General features: G+C 49.6%; 9 protein-coding genes across 9 annotated transcripts; 3 read left to right on the forward strand and 6 right to left on the reverse strand.

Annotated features, from left to right (window-relative positions):
* Positions 1-1,534: 1,534 nt before the first annotated feature.
* bgt2 (GPI-anchored beta-1,3-endoglucanase EglC) lies at positions 1,535-3,028 on the forward strand (the record flags this gene model as incomplete). The annotated part of the gene is made up of 1 exon (XM_057281561.1): positions 1,535-3,028. One exon carries the CDS (start codon positions 1,535-1,537, stop codon positions 3,026-3,028), a length of 1,494 nt encoding a protein of 497 aa, XP_057135821.1.
* Positions 3,029-3,844: 816 nt separating this feature from the next.
* On the reverse strand, positions 3,845-4,371 carry N7471_008843 (uncharacterized protein; the record flags this gene model as incomplete). Its single annotated transcript, XM_057281562.1, has 2 exons — positions 3,845-4,173; positions 4,203-4,371. The coding sequence occupies 2 exons, from the start codon at positions 4,369-4,371 to the stop codon at positions 3,845-3,847; spliced, it is 498 nt and encodes a 165-aa protein (XP_057135822.1).
* Positions 4,372-5,229: 858 nt separating this feature from the next.
* N7471_008844 (putative autophagy protein (Atg22)) lies at positions 5,230-7,118 on the forward strand (the record flags this gene model as incomplete). The annotated part of the gene is made up of 6 exons (XM_057281563.1): positions 5,230-5,372; positions 5,426-5,460; positions 5,529-6,287; positions 6,352-6,476; positions 6,530-6,691; positions 6,750-7,118. The coding sequence occupies 6 exons, from the start codon at positions 5,230-5,232 to the stop codon at positions 7,116-7,118; spliced, it is 1,593 nt and encodes a 530-aa protein (XP_057135823.1).
* A 319-nt stretch (positions 7,119-7,437) lies between these two features.
* On the reverse strand, positions 7,438-8,834 carry N7471_008845 (KRR1 small subunit processome component). The gene is made up of 2 exons (XM_057281564.1): positions 8,760-8,834; positions 7,438-8,687 (listed from the first exon to the last, which is right to left on the reverse strand). The coding sequence occupies exons 1-2, from the start codon at positions 8,817-8,819 to the stop codon at positions 7,626-7,628; spliced, it is 1,122 nt and encodes a 373-aa protein (XP_057135824.1). The 5' UTR covers positions 8,820-8,834; the 3' UTR covers positions 7,438-7,625.
* Positions 8,835-10,922: 2,088 nt separating this feature from the next.
* On the reverse strand, positions 10,923-12,393 carry N7471_008846 (class I SAM-dependent methyltransferase; the record flags this gene model as incomplete). The annotated part of the gene is made up of 8 exons (XM_057281565.1): positions 10,923-10,950; positions 11,000-11,177; positions 11,230-11,468; positions 11,564-11,685; positions 11,872-11,937; positions 11,993-12,154; positions 12,207-12,327; positions 12,389-12,393. 8 exons carry the CDS (start codon positions 12,391-12,393, stop codon positions 10,923-10,925), a joined length of 921 nt encoding a protein of 306 aa, XP_057135825.1.
* Positions 12,394-16,047: 3,654 nt separating this feature from the next.
* Positions 16,048-17,029, reverse strand: N7471_008847 (uncharacterized protein; the record flags this gene model as incomplete). Its single annotated transcript, XM_057281566.1, has 3 exons — positions 16,048-16,256; positions 16,312-16,519; positions 16,607-17,029. The coding sequence occupies 3 exons, from the start codon at positions 17,027-17,029 to the stop codon at positions 16,048-16,050; spliced, it is 840 nt and encodes a 279-aa protein (XP_057135826.1).
* A 253-nt stretch (positions 17,030-17,282) lies between these two features.
* Positions 17,283-20,528, reverse strand: N7471_008848 (gamma-tubulin-complex subunit SPC97; the record flags this gene model as incomplete). Its single annotated transcript, XM_057281567.1, has 4 exons — positions 17,283-17,773; positions 17,834-18,051; positions 18,100-20,084; positions 20,162-20,528. The coding sequence occupies 4 exons, from the start codon at positions 20,526-20,528 to the stop codon at positions 17,680-17,682; spliced, it is 2,664 nt and encodes an 887-aa protein (XP_057135827.1). The 3' UTR covers positions 17,283-17,679.
* A 337-nt stretch (positions 20,529-20,865) lies between these two features.
* On the forward strand, positions 20,866-21,932 carry pup2 (proteasome core particle subunit alpha 5; the record flags this gene model as incomplete). Its single annotated transcript, XM_057281568.1, has 5 exons — positions 20,866-20,890; positions 20,946-20,958; positions 21,025-21,103; positions 21,250-21,593; positions 21,653-21,932. 5 exons carry the CDS (start codon positions 20,866-20,868, stop codon positions 21,930-21,932), a joined length of 741 nt encoding a protein of 246 aa, XP_057135828.1.
* Positions 21,933-22,160: 228 nt separating this feature from the next.
* N7471_008850 (25S rRNA (adenine645-N1)-methyltransferase) lies at positions 22,161-23,687 on the reverse strand (the record flags this gene model as incomplete). Its single annotated transcript, XM_057281569.1, has 1 exon — positions 22,161-23,687. The coding sequence occupies one exon, from the start codon at positions 23,685-23,687 to the stop codon at positions 22,161-22,163; it is 1,527 nt and encodes a 508-aa protein (XP_057135829.1).
* Positions 23,688-24,068: the final 381 nt, after the last annotated feature.

Consider the following 24,068-nt stretch of genomic DNA (forward strand, 5'->3'; position numbering starts at 1 on the left):
GTGAATTTGGGCCTTGGAAGTGATAGTAGGGGGGAGGGCCTAAAAGGCTAGTGTTGGGTACATACGGACACTGAGGCCCCTTAATCTAAGAATATAATCCATCCATTTCAGCAGATACGAAGTAGATGAAAAATATATCTATTAAGAGATGAACTACTCCGTAGACAGTCAAAGGAACAGATGACATGGAAATTAAATGTGTCTACTCCGTTCTTGGAATAATCATGACACCATGCTACTTTTCAATCCTAAAAAGCATCACACCATTGGCACTACTACAATCATGGATCCTTCACAAAGCCTCCAGATCAATAGTTTCGCAAAAGTAACCACAAGAAGATAATAACCATTCTCTACAGACTATTTTCCTGTCAGCAGCCCACCACATAGAATCGAAATACCTGCAATCAAGCCTCAACAAGATCGACAAGGCCAAGATCACCGGGTAAAACATTAAGCTACGCTGATCTCTAACACAAAGTGTGTGAGCTACCAAACTAATTCTGTTCATCTTGACAAGTCTGATCAGTCAATGTCGACTTGGGCAAGGATACGGAGTATTCCGAACTACAATGTATTTTAATGGGTGTGATTGGATCAAAATATAATATAGGGTAAGGAGTTATCTGCATGTGTTGGAACGGTAATTCCCCTAGAATGGCATACAGAAAACAACAAATATTAAATGCTGTTGTTTGGCATCTAGACTCGATAACGGCAGTACAACAACAGAGTACAACATAGACTACAAATAGGACGTCATGATGCCCCCTACCGGCCGATCATCAATCTATCAAGGGTTGAGCTTAAAAAGGGGTTGGTTAATAATAGACCGGTGTATAGCCCTGGAGAGAGATTACTAGGCCCCTGATGGAACCTTCCAGGAAATGGACTCGGTCATGCAATGACACCGATTCTCCACTAGGGTGTCTCTGTCATATTCCGTTTGGGCACAGACAAGGTCTTTGTACTCCGCACTCCCTACGGAGTACTCTAAGGTGTCTACGACCCACTACATTGTGTACCAAATGCAACAAATTAAAATGAGCAAATTTTATTCAAGTTCAATGTTAGAATGGTGGGAGAAACGCCCAAGTCGGATGGAAATATCCGGGGAGATCGGGCAAAATCATCGAATGCAGCCTCGGGATCCATGGATTCATCAAGCCCCACAGCTCACGCATATTTTTGGAATCAGTCAACTATCGGCTCAGCCAATCGGAGGGTTTGAAACAGGGTTAAAGTGGACAAGCCAACGTGTTCTGACCCACCAAATCCACAGACCTACGCTGTGGCGGAATCTAGACTGAATTTTCATGGCTAGAACCGACCTTGCTTTTCGGTCTTCATAGGGCTTTAGAGGGTTACTTCTCTTCCGTTTGCATTTCCCAATTCCACTTCCACTTCCACTTTCACTTTTATTCTCATCTTTTGTCTTCCTAGAATTTCCCTGGCTACATTCTTTTACTCCAGGTTATCTTTTTCATCTTCTACTCATTTATCTTGACTATCAACACTCGTTAAAACATTCAAAATGCGTTCCACTCAATTCCTTGCCCTCGCGATGGCCGTCGCTACCTCCGACGCCATCTCTCAGGGTTTCAACTACGGTGCCACCAAGGTTGATGGCAGCGTCAAGACCCAAACCGACTACGAGACCGAGTTTGCAACTGCTAAGAATCTCGTTGGGACCGACAATGCCTTCACCAGTGCCCGTCTGTACACCATGATTCAGGGTGGCACAACCAACGGCCCCATTGAGGCCATTCCCGCCGCTATCAAGGAGAAGACTACCCTTCTCCTTGGTCTCTGGGCTTCCGGTGGTGGCATGAGCAACGAGATTGCTGCCCTCACATCCGCCATCAACACCTACGGCGATGACTTCACAAAGCTGGTCGTCGGTATCTCCGTTGGCAGTGAGGATCTTTACCGTAACTCCGTCATTGGTGTCAAGTCCAATGCCGGTCCCGGTGTCGAACCCGCCGAGCTTGTTGACCACATCAACCAGGTCCGCTCCGCCATCTCCGGCACTTCCCTGAGCGGTGCCCCCATTGGCCACGTCGACACCTGGAACTCATGGACCAACGGCTCCAACTCTGCCGTCATTCAGGCCGTCGATTGGCTCGGTTTCGATGGATACCCCTACTACGAGAACACTGACCCCAACTCCATCGACGATGCCAAGGCCCTCTTCAACAAGGGCGTTGAGAAGACCAAGGCTGTCGCTGCCGGTAAGGAGGTCTGGATCACCGAGACTGGCTGGCCCGTTACTGGCCCCACTGAGAACCAGGCTGTCGCCAGCATTGCCAACGCCAAGCAGTACTGGGACGAGGTTGCCTGCCCTCTGTTGGGCAACACCAACACCTGGTGGTACATTCTCGAGGATGCCGGTACTACCGCCCCCAGCTTCGGTGTCACTGGTTCCTCCACCGACACCACCCCTCTGTACGACCTGAGCTGCAAGGCCTCCACCTCTTCCAGCTCTGCCACCGGTTCCTCCAGCACCTCCGGCCCCGGTCTCGCCGAGAAGTCCGGCTTCGTTTCTTCCGCCACTTCTGCCTCCGCAACTGGCTCTGCCTCTTCCGGCTCTGATGCCTCTGGCTCCGGCTCTGATGCCTCTGGCTCCGGCTCTGGCTCTGGCTCCAACTCGGGTTCCGGCTCTGATCCTTCTGGCTCCGGCTCTGGTCCCGCCAGCTCCCCTGCTGGCGCCTCCTCTGCCGCTCCTTCCTCCGCCGCTGTGACCGGTCGCCCCTCTACCAAGCCCAAGTCCAAGAGCGCTTCTGCCTCTGCCTCTGCCTCTGCCTCTGCTTCCGGATCTGCCTCTCGCTCTGCCTCTGCTTCCTCCGCTACCGCCACTGGTGGCAGCAACTCAGGCTCAGGATCCTCTACCTCTGGTTCCGGTTCCGGCTCCGGCTCTTCTTCCTCTGGCGCTGCCTCCGCCTCCCCGAGCCTCAGCTCTGCCACCCGTGTCGCCGGCTCCGCTGCCGGTGCCCTCGTTGCTGCTCTCGCCCTTGCTTTCACCTTCTAAGCATGTCATTTTCCTTGGGCGATTCGGAGTGATTGGTTGGATGATACTCACTCACCTTAGTCTGTCATTTGATGGTCGGTGATCGGCTGATTTTATGTAATATTTTCTTACTCTTGTTTACCTATTGTTTAAAGATTACACTTAAAAGAATTATACTTATATAAGTTATCACATGGTTTCCTCGTACGTTATATCAAAAGTAACAATTTGAAGTTCATCTCGCAGCATCGTTGGGTCCGAGTAGCCTTTGTTTCATTCGCTTAGTGATGGGATGTTTGAGTTCTGCTCATATATGACATGCGATATGCATGAACCCTTAGAGTGGAAGACGGATGTAGGCTAGGCTATTGATGGAATATGAGCCCACAAAGACACTGCAGTTACCTCATATTTTGTAGGACGTAGTTGACTAGAGCTCTGTCCCCGGAGTTAAATCAACAGTGTTAGAATAGGATAATAACATACCTGAAGCGTCTACAATGGATTTCTAGAAGCTTTGTGCAATGGGCCTTGATAGTAATTGAACGGCTATCCGGAAAGCAGATCACAACAAATGAATACTAAATTCACATGAGAATAATCAAATGGCAAAACACTCGAGAAGATCCCGGCGAATCCCGCGTCTTCTTCGGGGTATGCAATTAACAAAGTGGATGGCCGGCACGCCAATTTAGCCTCAGGACTTGTTGTGCTAATCTTGTTGACTGCGGACGGCTCGAGAGGAAGCATTTCCATGGCATGGCCTTGTATGGTCTGTAGCGCGTCGTGGACACTCATTTGGGAAGATAGATTCACCCGCACGGGAATGGTGCTGTACTATGGGTTGGTTAGCGTCCGGACGTTTGGGACGGGGATTCCTCGACTGGATACTCCGGCGTGGAAGACCACGTCTAGAGATCCAGTCTGGCGAGCGTGGGTAAGTGCCAGGGCGAGACGAAACATGTTGCTAACGGTGAAGCAGGAATGCTGGGGGCCTCTTGGAATGATGGATTGAAGGTTGGCGTCGGTTAGGATCGTATGTCCTTCGGGTGCTAGCGAGGGATCGGGAAATAGTGGTCCCTTGAAATCGCGTAGCTTTTCAACCCATGTCGAGTGATTCCCTTTATTGATATCGTTGTAGTATTGAACGAACGGCTTAGGGGGTTCTGTGAGGGATTGGCATCATGGTACGCACCGTCAAACTGGCGGAAGATCTCGTGGATTGAATGACGGTCGTATATGGCATGGTGAGTGGGAAAGCCCATGCAGTTCATGGTGCGGTTATTCAAAACCATGATTTGCACTATTCGCTTTCCAATGCCCCAGATATCGAGAGTTTGACCGATACTATCTTCATTTTCCATGGACACCGTTTCTTATACTACAGTTTAATAGTATCCTTCGGCATTAACACGCACCATTCTTGTGCGAAGGATAGGGTTGGCTTTGACGAGCAACTGCCAGGCATCTCGCAGAGCTTGCCAGTTGATGTTCTCGGGCATCTTGAAACATATCATCTGGATGAAGTTGCCGCGAACGCTGCTCGGAGGTTGCACATACCCTCGATTAAAAGATGGTACAGGGCAGAATATCTTCGATCTGGTCCTTGTCCACCTCGCACCAAACTAAAATAAGCATGTACCCCAGTCTTTCTCCCCGCCGTTGTCGGCCTAAGCAGATATACGAGGTGAATTATTGTGGGCTGTTGGACAAAGTCAACAAAGAAAAACTGTAGTCCGGCTTGTTGTACCCAGTTGGAAAGCTCCATGAGCCGAAGCGAGTCTCCCCGAGACTGATCCAGTTGTCATCCCGACTTAGCTCCGTTGACAATCAAGTTGTTGGATATCTGGACTACAGTTCGTAATCTTGGAACTAACTACCTAGTTAGGTTAATTTTGCCCTGTTGGCCTGAGAGATCAGGTGTCTATTTCCAAAAGCCACCAAAGCAAGCCACCAAATGCGGAAGCTGAGAAATCTGACGATCTTATAGGACAAGATAAAGCAGTCAAGCACTGACTTAGTACTAGACCCGACGCGATATAGTCCAGTCTGACCAAATCCAGTTTATCGTGATCGGCACTTTGATTGCAATGCAACTGGTTCTTAAGATGAGGGTTTGACACGCGGGGCTAATCCTGTTGCTCATTTAACTCGTCCCGTTCCGTCGATTTTTTTTCTTCTTCTTCATTTTCTGGTCCCTCCATCTTCTCTCTTCCTCAGTCATGGACCGGGATCAGCACAAAGACGATGCCCACTCCACTGTGGAGGTGGATGGTCTTCCAAACAAGATCGACCAGCCAACTGCACCAGATCAATTCGACGAGAGATACCGCACCACCCGGATGGAAATCTGGGCCTATTATGCGTGCGTGGATCGTTGAATTGACCATGTGCGGAAACTAAACACCGCGATTGCAGCTATTACATTGGAAATAATGGCTTGTCACTGTTCAGTGGGTCTATCCGCATTCTCAATCAGGATCTCAATTCGCAATTGGAAGCAGAAACTGACCCGTTCTAGACTTCGCGCCAACTGCCTTTCAAAACTTGCTCTACCAGGCAGCAGCCCCTTCCGATGGACTACTCGACTTTATAGGCAGACCACGCACGGTCAACAGCATCGTGCTCCTCTCAAATGGAATATCCTTCGCGATCCAAGTCGTGGTATTCCTGGTAATTGGCAGTTTCGCTGATTTCGGTTATTGGCGACCCAACATCTTGATCGCGCTGTCCATTATTGCCTACGCCATCGGCTTTGGCTGGTTAGGTGTCCATACCTCGGACAAATGGCATGTCGCAGTCGGTCTATATATGGTCGGTTTGATCGCCTATCAGACCACACTCACTTTCTGGACCGCTGCATTTCCGGGATTGGCGCGCAACTCCCTCGAATTGAAGGAAAAGGCCGACGCATATGTGGCGGGGCAGATTACTCGTGATGAATACGACTATGCGGACACCATGATGCGCAGCAAACTGGCCAATGTTGCTTTCTATGTTCAGTCCGTTGCGGAAATTTTTATTTTGGCGATTATTGTGGGAATCATGTTCGGGTTGAATGTCAATGATAGCGAGAACAATAACAACTGGGGGCTGAGTGTGCTGATTGCTTTCGTCTCCGGCGTGTGGTTGCTCGTCTCGATTCCGTGGTTTGTTCTTGAGAAACGCCGTCCCGGTCAAGACCCTGGGAAACGGTCTATTCTCATTGCAGGCATGTGGCAGCTGTGGCATGCTATGAAGCAGATCTGGCATTTAAAGCAGAGTCTCCTCTATCTGATTGGTAAGACTTTGTGTTCTACCATGTTTGTTGTTTGGTTATTGGGAGCTAACGGTACTGGTAATAGGTTATTTCTTACTTGGAGACTCTCTCAATACCACTGTGACTGTTATTTCAACTTTGCAGAATAGCATCGTTGCTTATAATACCCTGGAACTGACATATCTGCTTATTGTTGGTATTGCTGCACAGGTGGGCTTTAATTTCCTGAGCGATTTTGATACAGACTGACAGATTTCTCTTAGGCGGTTGGCATATACGCATTCTGGACAATCCAGCAGCGCTTCAAGCTCGGAACCAAAACCATGTTCAACACCATTGCCGTTGGAATCATCCTACTTGATGGCTGGGGCATGATCGGTATCTGGACCGACAAGTTCGGCTTCCACAATGCATGGGAAGTCTGGGTATGTCAATCCCGCTCTGCAATACGAGCAGTAATCTCTAATTAGATCGATTCCATAGGTCTACCAAGCGTTTTACGGTCTTTTCATCTGCCCCTGGTACAGCTACTCGCAAATCATGATCTCAGAGGTTACACCACGCGGCCACGAGTTCCTATTCTTTAGTCTCTTCAGCATCATCGGCAAGACCTCATCTTTTATTGGTCCCATCGTCTCAAGTGCAATTATCGATGCGAGTCCGTCGGGCAATGTCTCGTTGCCATTCTACTTCTTGTTTGGGTTGAGTGTTGTCAGCTTTTTGATTCTGTTCTGGGGTGTTGATTTAAAGAAGAGCCAGGAAGAACAGGAGAGGTTCTTGTTGGATAAGTTGCGTCAGTTGGATGCCAGTACGTCGTCGTCTTCTGATAAGGGGACTTCTACAGCGGTCTGAACTACTGTCTTCAGATATATCATGGGTGGTTGACTTTTTCTGGTGTTTGTCTATACAGGCCCCGCGGCCTTGGGGAATACATACTTTGATGTTTTTTATAATATACATGCCGCGACTGCAATTGGAAATCGTGATATAAAGTGGACATATACCGAACACAGCTATTGATAGAAAGACAGAGGTGGCGAGTCATAGGTTTGAGAGAAAGACATATATATAGGAGGGACCTTGCCGTTTCAATAGTTGCATCAACTCTTTGAACGCGGCCGGCCATTGATCAGATGAACAGAGAACTTCACTATCATTTCAAAAACAGTGTGCGTAAAACTAGATCATTTCTTGGTATTGAACAATATTTTTTGTAAATGTACACACCAGCTTGGAGCGTACACGGGTTGCAACGTTGCAACGAAGAACCAGGAGACAAGACATTTAAACGCCAGACCTATGCACTGCCATAAGCGCCAATTCCGATACAAGATACCGATACCACAATTAAAGAGTAGATCATTCCCCATCGGAAGAAACTTCCTTGGACTTGCTCTTCTTCTTTTTCTTCTTCTCTTTGCGCTCGGCAGCCTCGTCGGCGTCGACATCCTCCTCGACATCGCGTTTCCGCTTGCTCTTTTCCTTCTTTTCCTTCTTCTCTTTCTTTTCCTTCTTGTCCTTCTTGTTCTTCTTTTCGTCGAGATCGGCCGGCGTCACCTCCTCGGGTGCAACGAAATCCTTCTCGCGCTCGCGCATCTTCTCGTCCCGCTTGAGGCGCTGTCGCTCGACAACCTCCTCCTTGTGAACGCGGTCTTTGGCCTCCTTTGATAAGAAGTACTCTCCAGACTCGATCTGCAAATCGATCTTGCTCTTCTCCGGCGCAGGAGGGAACGGTGTGTACGTCTTCTTCTCCTTGTCGGTAACCTTGAACGGCACGTGGCGCTTGGACAGCGTGCGCTTCTTGAAGTTAGGCAGGAACCGGTCCCAGGACTCTTCCGCCAGCGTCGGGTCCTTGGCGAGCTCGCGCTTGATCATCAACTCCTTGATGTGGTAGATCGGGTGGATGTTCGCCATGCAGTCGTCGATAATGCGTCGCACCTCCTTCAGTCCCTTAAATGGACCCATCACGGCCACCGTGTTACCCTGCACCAGGATGTATGTGTCGGTGAGCAACTCGAGCGCTTTGAGGGTTGAACCGTTCGGGCCGAGAATGCGCTGTCGCCGCTTCACGAATCGCTCTTTGTTCCGCACCTGGTTGCGGATCTTGATCACGTCGCATGCCACGCCATCTTCGAGGATCTTCATTGCTTGTGTCACCGGTACGCTTCGTGCGAGCAGCTTGATCAGATCCCTGGATTTGATGATCGCTGCTGGGTCGTAGGTCTTCCGCGTCGTCTTCACTGTCATGCTACCCTCAACCAAATCCAGTGTACAGGCGATGCCCTGCTTCTCCAGCGCTCGTGTAATCACCGGCCATGCCTCCTTCAAGTATTGTTCACGGTATTTGGGGAAGAGTGTCATGAAGGACGACTCCTCGGCGAAACTGCCCGCGGCATTGTGTTCCGGTTTGAATTCTTCGATCTGTTGCGAGGATCCGTCAGTAACGATTTTTCAACCGGGAAAAAAAGACAGCAGCTGTGTGTATTGACTTACCCTCCACTTATCGATATCATCTGTATCCCAGGCCTTCTCCTTATTGTGTGTTGAAGGCATCTTGTTGGTGGTCACTTGATAAGGAAAAAGAATTGGCGACTGTTCCGGAGCTCAAATGAAAATCCGCGCCAACTTTTTTCCTCCCCGCTTTCCCCGATTGGGTAGGACTTGTTGCCTTATATTTCAGGCACCAACACATCTAGATCGGGGTCAAGCCTGCGTATGTTTCTCTTGGCTAGCTCTACGCTAATTTCGGCTGTGTACGGAGTACGGAGTACAACGATTGTTAAGAATAGTTGAAGTTGGGGGCCAATTACTATCGGCATATAACAGGGGTACTTTGGTCTCAGGTACTCGTACAGGAAAAACAAATGAATTGGAGATTGATTATGGCAAAAGTATTCGGCGACTTCCACATGTATAAATTGACTAGTATTGGTTTTCCAAGCACCAATCTTCCATGATTGATTGGCACTGATCGAATCCGCAAGCTGTCTAGTCTGGATTCTCCTCTCCATGGTTGTTTTGGCCTCAGAGCCCCTGGAGCACACCAATCACAAGGACTGCGCACGATAGGTATGACTCTCGGGTAGATCTGTGCCCAATGGTCGCCGCAATGTCACTCCCCAACACACCCATAAAGAGGAGAGTGTGTAGCTTATACGTTTCGAGCTCCTGTGGGGTTTTTCGGCAATTCAGATACCGCAACTCTTCGAGCTAGCGTCGCTCTCACCTAGGGGCATTCCGGGAGGAACTCTAATAAGACACTAAGAGGCGGCAGGTCTCTTCCCGAGTAAGGGAGAAGGAAATGGACAAATCAACAAGAATCTAGCGTCAGTTCGATCCTGATATGCAGCTCTCCTCGTGTAAACTCCCAGTTGTTGGTGATTTGGATGTTGTGATTGGGTACCAAATCCGTACGGCAAACACGGTGAAGGGTGTATTGGTTATCAGAGCTCCTGCTGCATAGAGAATACCGGTAAGACACGGAACTGAACGTTTCTTAATGTGTAACGGACGTTGTGGCTGCTCATTGAGGCTTGAAGGGGCTCGCTGCCGCTCGAGGCTATCACTCTCGACATGAGAGGAGGGTCTGCTCTGAAGGCCTGAAGGCCTGAAGACGTGATGGCGTGATGGCGCGAAGCTGTTCAAGTTGTCAAGCTGGTGTGGACATTGTTAACAGCTGGTATTGACATTGAGGTCAGTCAATATGTATACTGTCTGAAATGGGTGTAAATCATGTGTTCCTGAAAATCGGTGGTTCCGTCAGTTCGGTAACTTCCCAAGTCCCCTACTGTTTCATCTTCCTCTATGTTCTTCATCTTTTGTCGTGACGAACTTCGCTGATCAGGTTTATCTCTTGGAGCGTGATGGGTTCCAGAACATCCTTCTCTAAAGGGTAAGGTCAGATCGGGGGCCAACGGTGTCGGGTATCGCGCACTGGGCACGATCTCAACAGCTTAATCTGCACCCCCAAGCATCCTGTTCTCGAATCCTTTCCTCTTTCATTTCACTCGCATTTTGTCTAGGAGCAGTCAACTAAAAGTTCAACTTACCCTAGGCAGCGGCAGCTATGCCTCGACCCCGAGTTTCATTCAAGACACCTTCACTTTCCCACCACGTTGGGCAGTAACCCAACACCGATCTCGAGTGGATACGAGGCTCTTCAAAGCCAAGACTTGATGCATGTGGGAATTGTTGGCTTTCGCAGAAACCGTGATTCGCACGGTGGACTACGAGCATTCTCTCACCCCAATCGCCGTTGAGTCGTCCCACTCGTTCACTATGCGACCATGCAGTCCTCTTTCGATGAATCATACTGAGATTCCGAATGTCTCCACTGGACTTCGACAAACATACAGCGACGGTTATTGATACGGATCCCCACTGCATTACAGACGGCAAAAGAAAAGAACTGGTGCAATCCAAAAAAAAAAAAAAACCTCATTCGACTAACCATATTTCTGCTGATGCGATGTGTTTATGCAAATGGGATGCGAAGAGCAAAACAACAAAGAGCTGTACAATATGCTGGATGCGGACTGCAGGAGGAACGGCATCGATAACGGGCCCAATTGTCTTGCGAGCTCTTTTTTTTTTTCTTCCGCAAGAGGTTGCCCCTATCGAGCTATCACACCTGCCGATTTGCCCAGATCCATGCCTCTATGGCTTTCTGCCAATGCACACATATCTGCTCTGTTAGACTGTGTCTCTCGGTTTCATATTGGAACAATACGTACAGTGGAAAATATGCCTTCAGCGTGGGATCTGCTGCCTCTTGCTGCGCTTGCTCCACCAAAGAATTGAAAGCATCTGGGGACATATGCAAGCGTTGAGTCAATGGGTATAGTGCAATTGATCGGAGGAGTTGCTGCATGTTTGGACAACTGTATCGGCCGATGTCTCGCATCCGTTGGTCTGCGTTGAATCAGTCAATCTCGTTCGTGCTTCTTGGGTAGCCAATACCGACCAGTCGACCACGCAGACAGAGGAAGAGGAATCATCTTCGTATCCACCTCGACAAACCCCGCCTCGGTCATGAGAGTTCTCAGCTTCGATCCGATCCGAAGATCTTTCCTGTCCTCCAGAGCACGCATGTATTGTGTGCTCCACCTCCTCAAGGCATGCTCATCAGTGATTGAGCCGTTGTCTGATTGAACATTGAAGTATATTTCCACTATTTGGACCCAACCTCCTGGCTTCAGGACCCTTGACGACCGCTGATGTTAGTCCTGAGGTTCCAGTTGGAGAACTCCTGCCCCTTGGAGCGACGGCAAGGTCAGCCTGCTCTGGAGGATTCGTACCTGACTATGTCACGAAGATAGGATGGCCATCGGGATCGGTTGATGCCGGTCGCAAGGAGTCTAGAGTGGACAAGATCGAAATGGTTTGCGGGAAAGGTGAAACGGCGGTTCAAGTCATCGACCTATTCGGCACATGTTAGCGATCTGTTTTTCAGGAGGGTACACACCTGAACAGAACTGTCGTTCAACATTGACGGATCACACAAAGGTCCCGAAGCACAAGGCATGGGTCAGAGGCAGTGTTACAGCCCTCTCGTGGTGTAACCCACACCGTCCCCCGTGGTGAGATGTGAGGCAGGTTGACTTACCTGGAGCCATAAGTTGTCGGGCATGTCGTCGGGACTCATGTGAGGGGCAATGTCTACGCCGATGACCTATGAACCACCAAATGTTAGGATGTTGTCGGGCGCAATCAAAGGGACATCTTACTTCGCAATCAGGATTCTGCTCAGCAACATCGATGGCCCAGGATGCGGATCCATGCCCACAGTCCAGAACTCTATTCAGTCGACGGATTGGTGGGAAGATCAGACGATTATCGAAAATTCTTTGGAAAACTTGTTGCTGGTCTTCGAGTTGTTGTGCTTCTTCCTGGTTCAGCTGTCAGTGAGAAGACAAACGATGGAAAATCTGAACGTCTTACCTCATCGACCGGTCCAAAGTACGTACGATGCTCGATCGAATATTTCTGATACTCACGGCCCTGAACTGTGACCGTATCGAGATATTCACGGTCTAATTCTATCGTTTGTGAATCGGGGCTCCTGGTGGACATCAACGTCAGTTGCCCTTGGTCCGAGTGAACAATGGGGAGAATTAGCATACGCCATTGTCACCCTGAATCGTGTGGTGTTGTGGACGAAGAGGAAAATCCGAGTTGGTATACCCTGATTTGTCTGGCCAGGGCGGGGTTGAATTCTCCGAGGGCAAGATCTTGCTCCAAATCACAATATCCGAAAAAGGAGTGAAATTTGATGTGCTGGGGGTTTCATGGGGGCGATCGGGTGCCACTTGAAGACGTCGGCGGTACCCTCGGAGAGGATGGCGGCTCGCGTGAGGATCAATCACCCTTGGGCGTCTGCTCGCGAAGGCTGTATGGAGGGGCTTCCAATTATACAAGGGACGTACTAAAGTGTACGAATGGGGAAGGCCAAGCGGTCCACCCAATCGAATTGCCTCCTTTAAAGACCACACCAGATGCAATACTCGATTTGTGAAGACACGGGGTGCTTAAAGGTCGAAGATTTAGCACAGATGGGACCTGCGTGGGTAACCAAATACAATCAATGCGGACTTTCCAACTCCCCTCCGGATCGTTCATGTGGTTCCTTGGGGCCAACTCCGAAACGCTCCCTCCCATCCTTGCTAGCGGGACCACTAAAGATAGCCTGAGGCGGTCTTCTCAGGAGGCTCTTGCTAATCCAGGACACTGGTTACCTCAACCAAGGCTTGACGAAAGAAAATAAATGCGGGTCGGTGGACTAGCCGAAGAGTGGTTCACGACCCGGACGACTGGTACCAGAATGGATAAGTATCACAATAGATATGACTCGGTTCCGCTTCTTAAAGCCAAGCTAACGAACCTTGAAACTAGGCGGTGCCGTCAACTAATGCACAGTTCGCCGTATCGCATAGTACCTACTTTCCTCGAGGGTCCAAGGGCGCCCGACGGTGTGGATCGAGTACAAATCCGGTCACGCCGCTGAATCTGACTGGGATCTCCATGCACCCGTCAAAGAGTCGTCACAATGCTAAACAAGCTAGGTAATTCCGCGACAGTCATCAGCGGTTAAATTGCCAGTCTACAGAAAGTTGAATCGTACCTTACTCGGGCTGCTCATCATGATCCCACGAGTTTCTAGGTCACCAGCGAACGATGTAACAATGACTCGGTGAAGAATGGAAGAAAAGAAGTCCATCAAGTGAAGCAAATTATGCAGCATTTCGCCATGAGGTTGAAACGACGACAATGCAGCCGCTGTGCAACATGAGACACCATACGGAGAAAAGAAGAATTGAGAAATTGGCCATGATAGAGCAGATTGGAGAAGAAGAAGAAAAGCCGGGTTGGAATTCACACCAACCCTTGCGTTATTATGTACGTTGTACAGGCCAAATAAGCCCTGTATTACCGATTCCAAAGGCATGGAAAGGGATCACCGGTTCCCGCTGTCACTTGAATGAAGAAATGCAACCAAAAAAGGTACCAACAGTTGGGACCCAACAGCTCGGTTTCTAACACCCTCACGCCGCGAAGTAAGGCCGTGTTCCTCCAATGTGCAGTACTGTGCCAAGTGGCTCCAGTTTGACCAAAATGGCTCCAACAGCCCCTCAAATTGAGTGGGGTTCGACGGACAGGATCAGCAACTTCCTCCTTGGGGCATCCATTCCCTCGGGATTGTGGGTTTGATTCTGGATGGTTTTGATTGATTTTTATTCCTTGGCCCCTCTTATTTCGCTCTCGCTCTCACCGCTTGTCTGGAAGGTTTTGAGATTCCAAGATTCCACCGTTGGCCCGAGTGGCGAACATTATGGAGATTTGCTACAGGGACTTTTTTAGTCTCCGGATGCGCTCCCAAATAATATGACAGAAGTACTTCTGAGGCAGTGGATATTGCCGTTACCCTCTTCTTTTTTTCTGCATACTTCTCCTGTTTGCATTGGTGCATGGTACTTGCATACTGGGGCGGGTGATAGGCCGCGGGAAAGATATCCCGTGTGAATGTGGATATGCACAGCCTTTGGGTGAAGGTACGGAGTATGCGATTACCATTACAATATACAAAAATGTCGACAGTATCCACATCCGAATCCACCGAGGAGACACCTTTGAAATTATCCTCAACCCACCTGATACCTACACCTGATTTTTCTTCACCCTAGGTCAATTCTCCGAGAGGATCAGGTCCCACTCCATGACCGCAGCAACTATATACATCTCAAATGCAAGGATCTCGTTGCATACATATTCCCAAGACTGGTGCATATGGTTACTTCTCCCGTAACAGTTAATATACGGCAAAGCAGGCAGGTTACTTCCATTCTGGTTACGCCTATAAACCCGTATCCATTTTAGAAGAATATGTGGTCCGGGCACTGTTTTAAGTTTTCGCAAGTCGTCAAAAAGACTCTTCAGTCTGAAGCAAAAGGAAGAAGAAGAAAAAAAAAAAAAGCCTACAAAGTACAATATACGAAGATCCATACTGTCGGGATTTCGACAGGGCTTACCCGTCCGGCTCCGCCGTTGAGAACCCAGCGCCATGGTTCATATCTCGGGTAAGGGGGCCGCCTACCAACTTTTGGCTGGGGATATCATTCCTACCTATACATACAATATGTATGTACTATACATAGTACTTCAGGTCTCTCCTATTTAAACAAAAAAAATGTGGGAAATCTAAGCCGGAATATAACGGGTAAGTTTGGAATATTTTTTCCCCCTGCCTTAGCGTATTCAACTATTCACTGCCCCATTCTCCATATTATAGCCCCAACACAGTGGCTCGGTCTCCAAATCGGGGGCATGAGGACTGCCGCCAAGCCATGTCCTTTACAATGATACGTAGTAAGATGGAAGAAAACATAATGATCATTTGTATTCTCACTTTCTTAGTAGATATGTGTCTTTTTTTGGCCTACTAACACGGACGGACCATTCCCTCGGTCCCGCTAGCCATGTACGTGGGATTGCGCTATAGATACAGTTACATGGAGACATCGTAGCGGTACTACCTAAGATAATAACACACAGAGGAGAAAAAAATATTGGATACTAGTCCCAACATTCCATGATGATCCGCAAATTCCTCGGTTTAGAACTACAATATGAAACCCACCACTCAATTATATATTACGCCTAACAATTGACAAATATGTTTCTACCTAGTTACCAGAACGTCTATGTATGAAGTATTATTTCTCCACACGCTCTTTTCACTTCACAATATTATTTAGGTTGTTGCAGGTGAGTTCTAATAAAGGCACCCTTACTATGTACTCGGTCCAAATTGACACTACTAGTAGTAGATGATGGTATCTCAATTTCATATCCATAGAGCCAACGCAGGGCCAATGGTTAGTTTCGAGCATCTTGGACGTATAAGCAAAGAAGCCTTTCATGGTTATTCCCTTCGCAAAGGTGGAGATATGATGGGTGCATGTAGAAAGAAGTGAGGCATTGCTTCATACCTGCAATACCAACAATAGAATGTACTCATATCCTCCGTGATCGAATGTGGTATGTACTCTCAGGTATACATAAGATCCGCCGTGTGTCATTGATTATGAAAGCACTGTCGCTGCCATATACGTATGTATATATATAGTATGAATTTCCATAAATTGAAGAGTGGGGTATATAAAGCTGCACAGAGAACAAAAAGAAACCAAGCACAACGCATACACCAGAAGAAGAATACATCCACATTAGCACACCACCAGTACCCCTTCAAGCATAAGGTCAGTACCAAAAGCACTCGTTGACCCTACCGAACATCCTCCCTCCCCGTCATAAACTCGACACCCGCTGAAACAATCTGCATAACCGTCTCAATCTCCGCTTCCGTTCGCGGCGCATAGATCAACAAATACTCCGCGGGGATATCAGGCCTCGTACCAAGCGAAAGAAACCCGATCGCAGATGTACCCGAGAACGCATGACGCTGGCCCCAACCAGCCTCGATAACTTTGATACCTAGGAAGAAAAGTTAGCACACAAACACCAAACAAACAAATTGAGAAAACCATACAATCAGCCGGCGCAAGAACCATATGAACCGAGTGGTCATTTCCTGAATGAATATGCGCAATCTCACGTTCCATAGTTTTCGCAATCCCAAAGACAGGAAGATGATCCGCGACAAAGAGCCCATCAGCATGGCGTTCCAGATTCGACTTCTGGAATTTCACGAGATGATGGTTCCGATGACCGAAGGCATTGAACACAGTGCGGAATTTCTATCACATAAGAACATACTCAGCAAATAGCTCTTCACTCTTTGCCTTCTCTTTTGTAACACCAAAAAAAAGGGACACACAACATACCTCCATAACAGCCTCATCCGGAATCTGCGTCAACTGCCTCTGCGGTGCAACATGCGGTCCAACAACAGGCCTCTCTTCCCCACGCCGACTCCCCAACTGCTCCTCGGATAAGAACAGAAACCCATCATCGCCCTTCCCGTGGCCCTCGGCTGCCGCAATACGTCTCACATACTCGTCCGTGCTGAACATCTCGCGCCCGAATGGCTGGAATAGCGCGCGCACGACAACCCACCCCAGCGCGTTGTTCGGTGGCCCGCCGGGCCCGTAGGATTTGAAGATTTTGTAATCGCGGTAGGCGGCGGGGAGGATGAGCGTCGAGACGAGTAGCGCTGCGGCGCTGAGGGCCAGGGTTAGGCGATCTTGGGCTGTGTTGGGGTGTGGGAATGGGATACGGAGGACGGAGGTGAGGGTGGTTATTGGCATGTTTGTGGTGTTTGTATCGATCGTATACAGGGCTTTGTTGGAGTTGTGTTGAGGAGTTCTAGTTTTTTTTTTGTTTTTACTAGTATCTGAGAGATTCTATTGGAATTAAATAAAAATGGCTGTCTTGGATGGACAAATCCGGGGGCTGACGTGAGAAGCCGCTTGCTGACGCGATCCCGAAGAATTCGCGTGCTCCGGTTCTTTTCAGGCGTTTTGCGAGGGCTATACAAAGTATATATGTGCAACTTCACATTGTAAATCTGGGTTTCGTTTCGCTATGCTACTCGTATCATCATTAATCCCGATGTGTGGCATGACTCGGTTCATGGTTCTAGGTACAGTGATCTGGCGGATTTCCACGGCCCCACAGACGAGGCTTAATAGAGTGCGATATACCCCGGTTGGATCCCTTTTTGAAGGGTCCGGTGAATGACTCAGTGCTGCGGTGTTCGGCAATCCACAATCCGAAATCCGTAGCCCATGTCTCGGTATCACCGAGTTTCAGGTGGCAGCTAGCAAACATCATGGGCCTGAAGCGCTTTGCTTCTTATGCCCATAGCCAGAGCACCCAACCGCATCTTTGTCGTGGGTTGGTTATGTTGATAGTGATATCAAGGTATAAAAGACACAGAGCAAGGGACTGTAGGCCTTCAATCCTCTTTACTCTCCTCTCGGCTGATAGAGGTCAAGGAGTGTGCAAGCTTCAGGAGCACTACACTCTCCGTGGCAGCGAAGTAGTTCAAACTGTATAGTCGTGTTAGAACACATAAGCAAGTAATGTGGATGCCTAAGGATGTTACTCACCTGTCCATCAAAATGCGGAGATGGCGCGAGAAATGGTCCTCGTATCGTTTCAGTGTGTCCTCGAGTTTTCCAATCCGTGTTGGATCATATCCTCTGGCATCAGCGCCAGGGACTTTGCCTCCAGCCAAGTCAGGATCGGCTGAGGCCAAGGCGCGTGAAAGTGACGCCGCAGTCCAGGAAGCAAACATGGTGCAGCAAGTCACAAGTTTCGAATGAATCTATATAGTTATTAGTATGAATACCACCGCCAGTGTAGAGAAACGTACCTTCAACAGCTTAGCCTGTGTGAGCATGCACTCCTTCAAACATGTATCCAAGAAATCCACATGATCTTGCATCAGCTCATCAACCGTCCGGTTGACCTGCTTCATATCATTTTCCTCCAACTCCGACGCATCGGCGTGAACGCTGTTGACGCGATCCATCAGACCCACCCAATTGGGTTCAATGACCTCAGCCGTACAAAAGTACAAAAGCTGCTGAACAAACACCAACATCTTTGCGCGCAAGTTCCACGCCCGCCGTTTCCATATTTCAAGCCGTCGATCGGAGGATTTATGCCGCCAGCTGATCGTCTTGTTCTGGTCTGCCCAGGACGTGACCAGCAACGTCTCAAGATGGCGCAGCGAGAGAAGATGGCGGAAAATGAGTTGGTACCGCAGAACCGTTTTGCGACTAATGACCAGTGACAGAGGGAACGGAACTGAATAGTCCAGCTCAAGCGCATCGAATCCAAGAATATCTTTGTCCTCGTCGGCGGAATGGACGGAAGAGACTTGTTGCTTCTCCGCTTCTGCGCCCTCCTGGTTGACGCCTGAAACATTGACAACTTGCATCAACCATTTCGTGAGGCCGATCTTGTTCATTCGCACCTTAACATCTTCCTTGAACGGGTCCAATGCTGCAACACTGCCAGGCTGCCGAAGGACAATATCCAATAGTGACTGGAGTTTCCCCTCGTTGACGGCACGTGCCGGTTTTCGTAGCTCGGAAGCACCAAGCTCGAGGAAGTAGGAAAAGAAATCGGAGCGATCCAGGAAGAAGTAATGTTTCAGGGAGCGGAATCGGGTAGTGAGGGAATTTTTTGTGACAAGGAGATTCAACAAAGAAGCATTGGCATAGGTGTAGGCGGAATTTACGTTGTCCAAGAAGCGTGGATCGTCGAGCGTCTTCGGGACATCCTTGACCTCTTTGCTGACGTCGACACCACCGCATTCACGCACCACATTGAGATACTTACCAGCCAACAGAACTTTATCCTGCACGCTCTTCAGCTGAGGCGGAACCTCGTTCTCTCGAATCGTGTAACGTTTCTCCCAATACTCATCCGTGTAGTCCTCCTCGAGTTTCTCGCGTTTGATCCATTTTTGTTCCTTGACCAGGAACTCGGCGTGTGGATCCCTGATACCGCCATGGTGCAACCATTCGTTCAACATGGCCATGTAAGGCCTACTGGCGTCACGCAGTAAGGTCTGAAGTAGGGTCTTGGTGATTGGATCACCTGAGAATGAAGCCAGGCGGCCCGTGAGGAGTCCAAGAATATTGCCTCCTTTGCACATTTTCTTGCGGGCCATAGACCCCGGTACTAAGTCTCCCCCTTCTTTGAGTTGTTCAAGTATATTGTCAACATCCTCATCGAAGTCGTCAATCGACTCCTCGAGGTCTTCGTCTAGAAGACCATTTTTGAGCAACAGTTCCTGGCCCATCGAATATAATTGGGCCAGACATTGACTGGTGGGCATTGTGTGGAGATGAAGAAGGTGCAAGGTAAATGTAGGATTGTTCAGCAGCTGGCCTTCCAGCTGGGCGATAAGGATCAGGTAATCTTTGAGGAGCTTTCGAATAGATGCGCACAGCGAGTGACTAACAGCGCCACACTCCGCGCGGCTTTGGATTTCCACAAATGCCTCCATGGCACTGTAGTGCGTCGCCATTTTCAGCATGGATTGGATGAGATCACGGAGGGTCGGATCCAGGCCCGGGGCTATCTGGAAGACTGGGCCCGTGAGGCGGTCTTTCTCGATCGATGGGTCGTATGAGCTAGCGTAGTGAACATATTGACCTTCAAATCCCATGAACACGAACAACAAATCCTCCAAGATCGCTGCTTCCTGGGCATCGGGTGAGAGCTCTCGAAGTGGCCGAGGATGAAGGGCCTGCGGGGCCGTCGAAGCTAGAGGGGGAACTGATACACGACATGCGAGAGGAGCTGTCGAGTGAGGAATCAATGACGCTTGGGGATTCCATGGTGCTGTAAAGAAGAAGAAAAACTCGTGGTCAGCAAATCCATTGTATTTCACAACAAACTGAGACGTAGGGATCACTCACAATCAGCCGGGTCCTTCTCCCCAGTTCGGGCACTGGGGTTTGCGTCATCAAGTTGAATAGGCTTCCTAGGCCGAGTCTTATCCCAATCGCCTCTGCCAGCCGCACCGATAGATTCCTTGACAGGGTTCACAGGGTTCCTTCGCACTGCCTTTTCCCGTGATGTGATTACCATCCGTTCTGACCGCTTGTCGGACATGCTCTTCTGATCCTGGGATGCTCTGTGTTTCTGACTCGAGGTGCTGTGGCGCAAAGTATCCCTGTTCTCGATTTGTAGCGGCGACGGTCCGCGAGTTTCGGAATCGACGCGATTGGAGACGGCGCGGGGTCGTGGAGCGCTCATATACGCGGCGCGGTCATTGGCAGACATAATCCCGCGAGGGAGACGAGTAAATCATGCAGCATAGGAGATTGAAGGGCGCCAAATCGAAGTAACAAAAATAGCAGAACCAATGTATATGGGGAGAAGATGCAAGTATCCAAACAACTCCACTTTTGGCTTGGGCAGTCAGTGCCTCAGGCACGCAGGCAATAACAGGCACCTTACCTCTTGCGTACGTCGAGAGCTTCCCTTCCCGAGCTTCACTCTCAGACATCCACCTCTCCTCCTCTTCCGTTGCAACTGATTCTCTCCTCCATCGTGATTTTATATTGCTTTATTGCTCCTTTTCTTGACGAGTCTCTCCCATCCCATCAGATAACCCAATATGTTCATTGCACGATCAGAATATGGTAAGCTTGGTCAGGGTCTCCCCTCACCGCGGAATCAACTAACAGCTCTGGACAGACCGTGGAATCAAGTACGTTCTCCGAGTTTAACCCACGTCATTAGATAGACCTGCATCCTGACAATGTTCCCTCCGAAGCACCTTCTCCCCCGAAGGTCGTTTGTTCCAGGTCGAATACTCTCTTGAAGCTATCAAACTGGGCTCCACCGCCATCGGAGTATGTCATACCACTCAGTTCCTCTTTGCTCTACGATTCCAAGAAAGGCCTCGAAACATTACAGCGAGCGATTCTTTGTATTGTTATCGGAGCGCAAAACCAAGGATAATGGGATTATGGGACTGTTCTTTCTAACACTCATCTAGGTAGCAACCTCCGAGGGTGTGATCCTCGGTGTTGAGAAGCGCGTCACATCCACGTTGCTAGAAGCGTCGTCCGTCGAGAAGATCGTTGAAATTGATCAACACATCGGCTGTGCCATGTCCGGTCTGCAGGCCGATGCCCGCAACCTGGTCGAGCACGCCCGCGTCGAGTGCCAAAATCACGCCTTCCACTATGCCGAGCCTCTGCGAGTCGAGAGCACCACACAGGCAATTTGCGATTTGGCTCTGCGATTCGGTGAGAGCGGTGATGATGAGGAGAGTGTCATGAGCAGACCGTTTGGTGTTGCGCTGTTAATCGCTGGTTATGACGAGGACGGGCCCCAACTGTAAGATATGCTGTTTCATTTTTGTCTGATATATTTACTAACTTTTTTTTCTTTGCTAGATACCACGCTGAACCATCCGGCACATTCTACCGGTATGACGCCAAGGCCATCGGCTCGGGAAGCGAAGGCGCGCAGGCGGAGCTGCAGAATGAATACCATCGGTCTTTGACTCTAGCAGAGGCCGAGACGTTGGTTCTCAAGACGCTGAAGCAGGTCATGGAGGAGAAGCTTGATTCTAAGAATGTCCAGCTGGCCAGTGTCACCAAGGAGAAGGGTTTCCGTATCTACAACGATGAGGAGATGGGCCACGCTGTCGCACAGCTGGGTGGCAACCAATGAGGGCGATTAGTTTCGAAGATATCTCTTGAAGGGGCTCCTTGGACTTGGTTTGGAGGCTAGTATCTATGTCAGGAGCAATAGAAAAATAATGACGATGCCGTCCAACGTTTACATGCTGGCCTAACTACGTCGTAACTCATGTAGTTAGAGATGGTCCATGAACATAGTGGTCATGCATGGTAAATTTTGGGTATGTACAATGACATATAAGCAGATCTTTTGCAACGTCTAGCGGATCTTATAAACACACGGCTTCAGCACCTGGGCCTCCTGCTCAGCCGACATGCCAGACTCTGAATCAGGCTTGCGGTCAACAAAGCGCTTCTTGTTACCAGGCGCAGGCGCACTGATAGCCGAAGCGTGTTTCCCCTTGGTAGGAGCACCACCTTGCTTAACAAACACCATTCTCACGAACATCTTATTGGACTTGTCCACGGATTCCTGGCGAAGCATGAATCCACGGGACCGGAACACCTCCACAAACGCCGAGATATCAGTCTCGTCGTTATTGTCAGACGGCCGCACATCCTCAGCAAAGATATCAGCATCATCGACATCGGAATCATCGCCGCCCTTCTTCTTGGGCTTCTTCTTGTCCGCCTTGCTGCCGGGCTTCTGGGCACCGATCTGAGACTTCTTGCGTTGGACCTTGCCAAATCGACTTTTGACCTCACTGACCCAGCACTCGCCCTTGCCGTCACCACGCAAAATTCGCCATGCCTCCTCGACGAACGAGACCCAGTTGGTTCCCATCAGACTCAGACAGAAGATAGCCACATCCGCAGCCCCATCTTCCAAGGGGAGATTCGAGATATCGGCTTTGGTGATCAGCGGATCAGGCGCTGCCAGATCGTAGCTGTTGAGCTTGATGTTCAGCTTCTTGGCGGAGGGCGTCAAGGCGCGCGAGAGCTGTGCATCACCGCAGCCCAGATCGGCGAATGTGCATAGTCCAGTGGGACGACGGGGGAGCGGGTAGCCCTTAGCAGGGTTAAGGGGCTTTCCTCGTCTCGGGAGCGGGATTGCACCGCGGGTGCGGATGGTTTTGATGTAGCCGTCGACCGGGTTGGAGGGCCACGACTCTTTCACCTGTCGCGCGAATCCGGCATGGTACTCGTCGAATAGCTCCGGGTTGGTACTGAACATTTCGAGTGCTTTCGCGGAGGGGGTGGTGTAGAGGGTTTCGTTCAGGTGGCGGAACCGAGAGGAGACCAACTTCTGTCGCATCGCCTGCTGGAGAGGAGTCAGGTTCGCTGTTGGTGGGAGTGCAGGCGCAGCAGGAGCAGGAGCAGGAGCAGGAGCTTCTTTGGCCGGGGCAGTGGTAGCACCATCTGCCTCGGTCTTATCCTCTGAGGTGCTATCCTTGTTCTCCTTGTTCTTCTTGTTCTTCCTTTGCCTCTTCTTGGGTGCTTTATCCTCTGCTTGATCTGCGTCTGCCTCGGCGGCGGTGACAGCTTCGCTTGTAGGCTCCTTCTCAAGTGTCTGCTTCTCCTTCTTTTCCTTATTCTGCTTCTTCTCTGGCTTCACGGAAGCATCTGCGCCACGCTTTCCACCCTTCGCAGTACCCTCGATGTGCCTGCGGTACATCTCATCCACATTGCCCGCGGTGACACGGTCATTGGCACGCTTGCGCTTATTGTTCTTCGCATTGGCGTTGGAGGCATCCTTCTCCGGCTGAGACTCGTTCTTGGGCTGCGCGGCCTGAGTCTGTGACTTCAGAGCAGAGCTCTCAACGGACCATCCTGGAACAGCGAACATGATTAATCCTGAAGGATTGGTTGTAAATATCCAATGCCTTTGAAGTAGAGGAAACGGTACCTCGAAAAGAAAAAAACCTCTCAAAAGTTCGTTATCGGTAATTTTACTATCAGATTACATACACATTGGTGCCTAAGGCACCCAGCCGGGGTAAACCTCGGCTAAAAGCCTATAGCGTGACTTGGTTTTAGGCCACAAGGAGAACGTTGTACAGAGTACTCCGTACACCCCTAAGTGCCTCATAAGCCCTTGTAATTATGAATGTCAATACCTGTGGACACTGACCAGTCTGACTGTGCATAAGAGAGAACCTTGCAAATATGTAGGTGATCATATCCCTCCTTGACGAACCACAATGTATTGCGGGTGATCTGCGATGCT

The sequence above is a fragment of the Penicillium samsonianum genome (assembly GCF_028829775.1).
Source record: "Penicillium samsonianum strain IBT 33392 chromosome Unknown utg000004l_segment0_segment0, whole genome shotgun sequence".
Classification (NCBI taxonomy): Eukaryota; Fungi; Ascomycota; class Eurotiomycetes; order Eurotiales; family Aspergillaceae; genus Penicillium; species Penicillium samsonianum.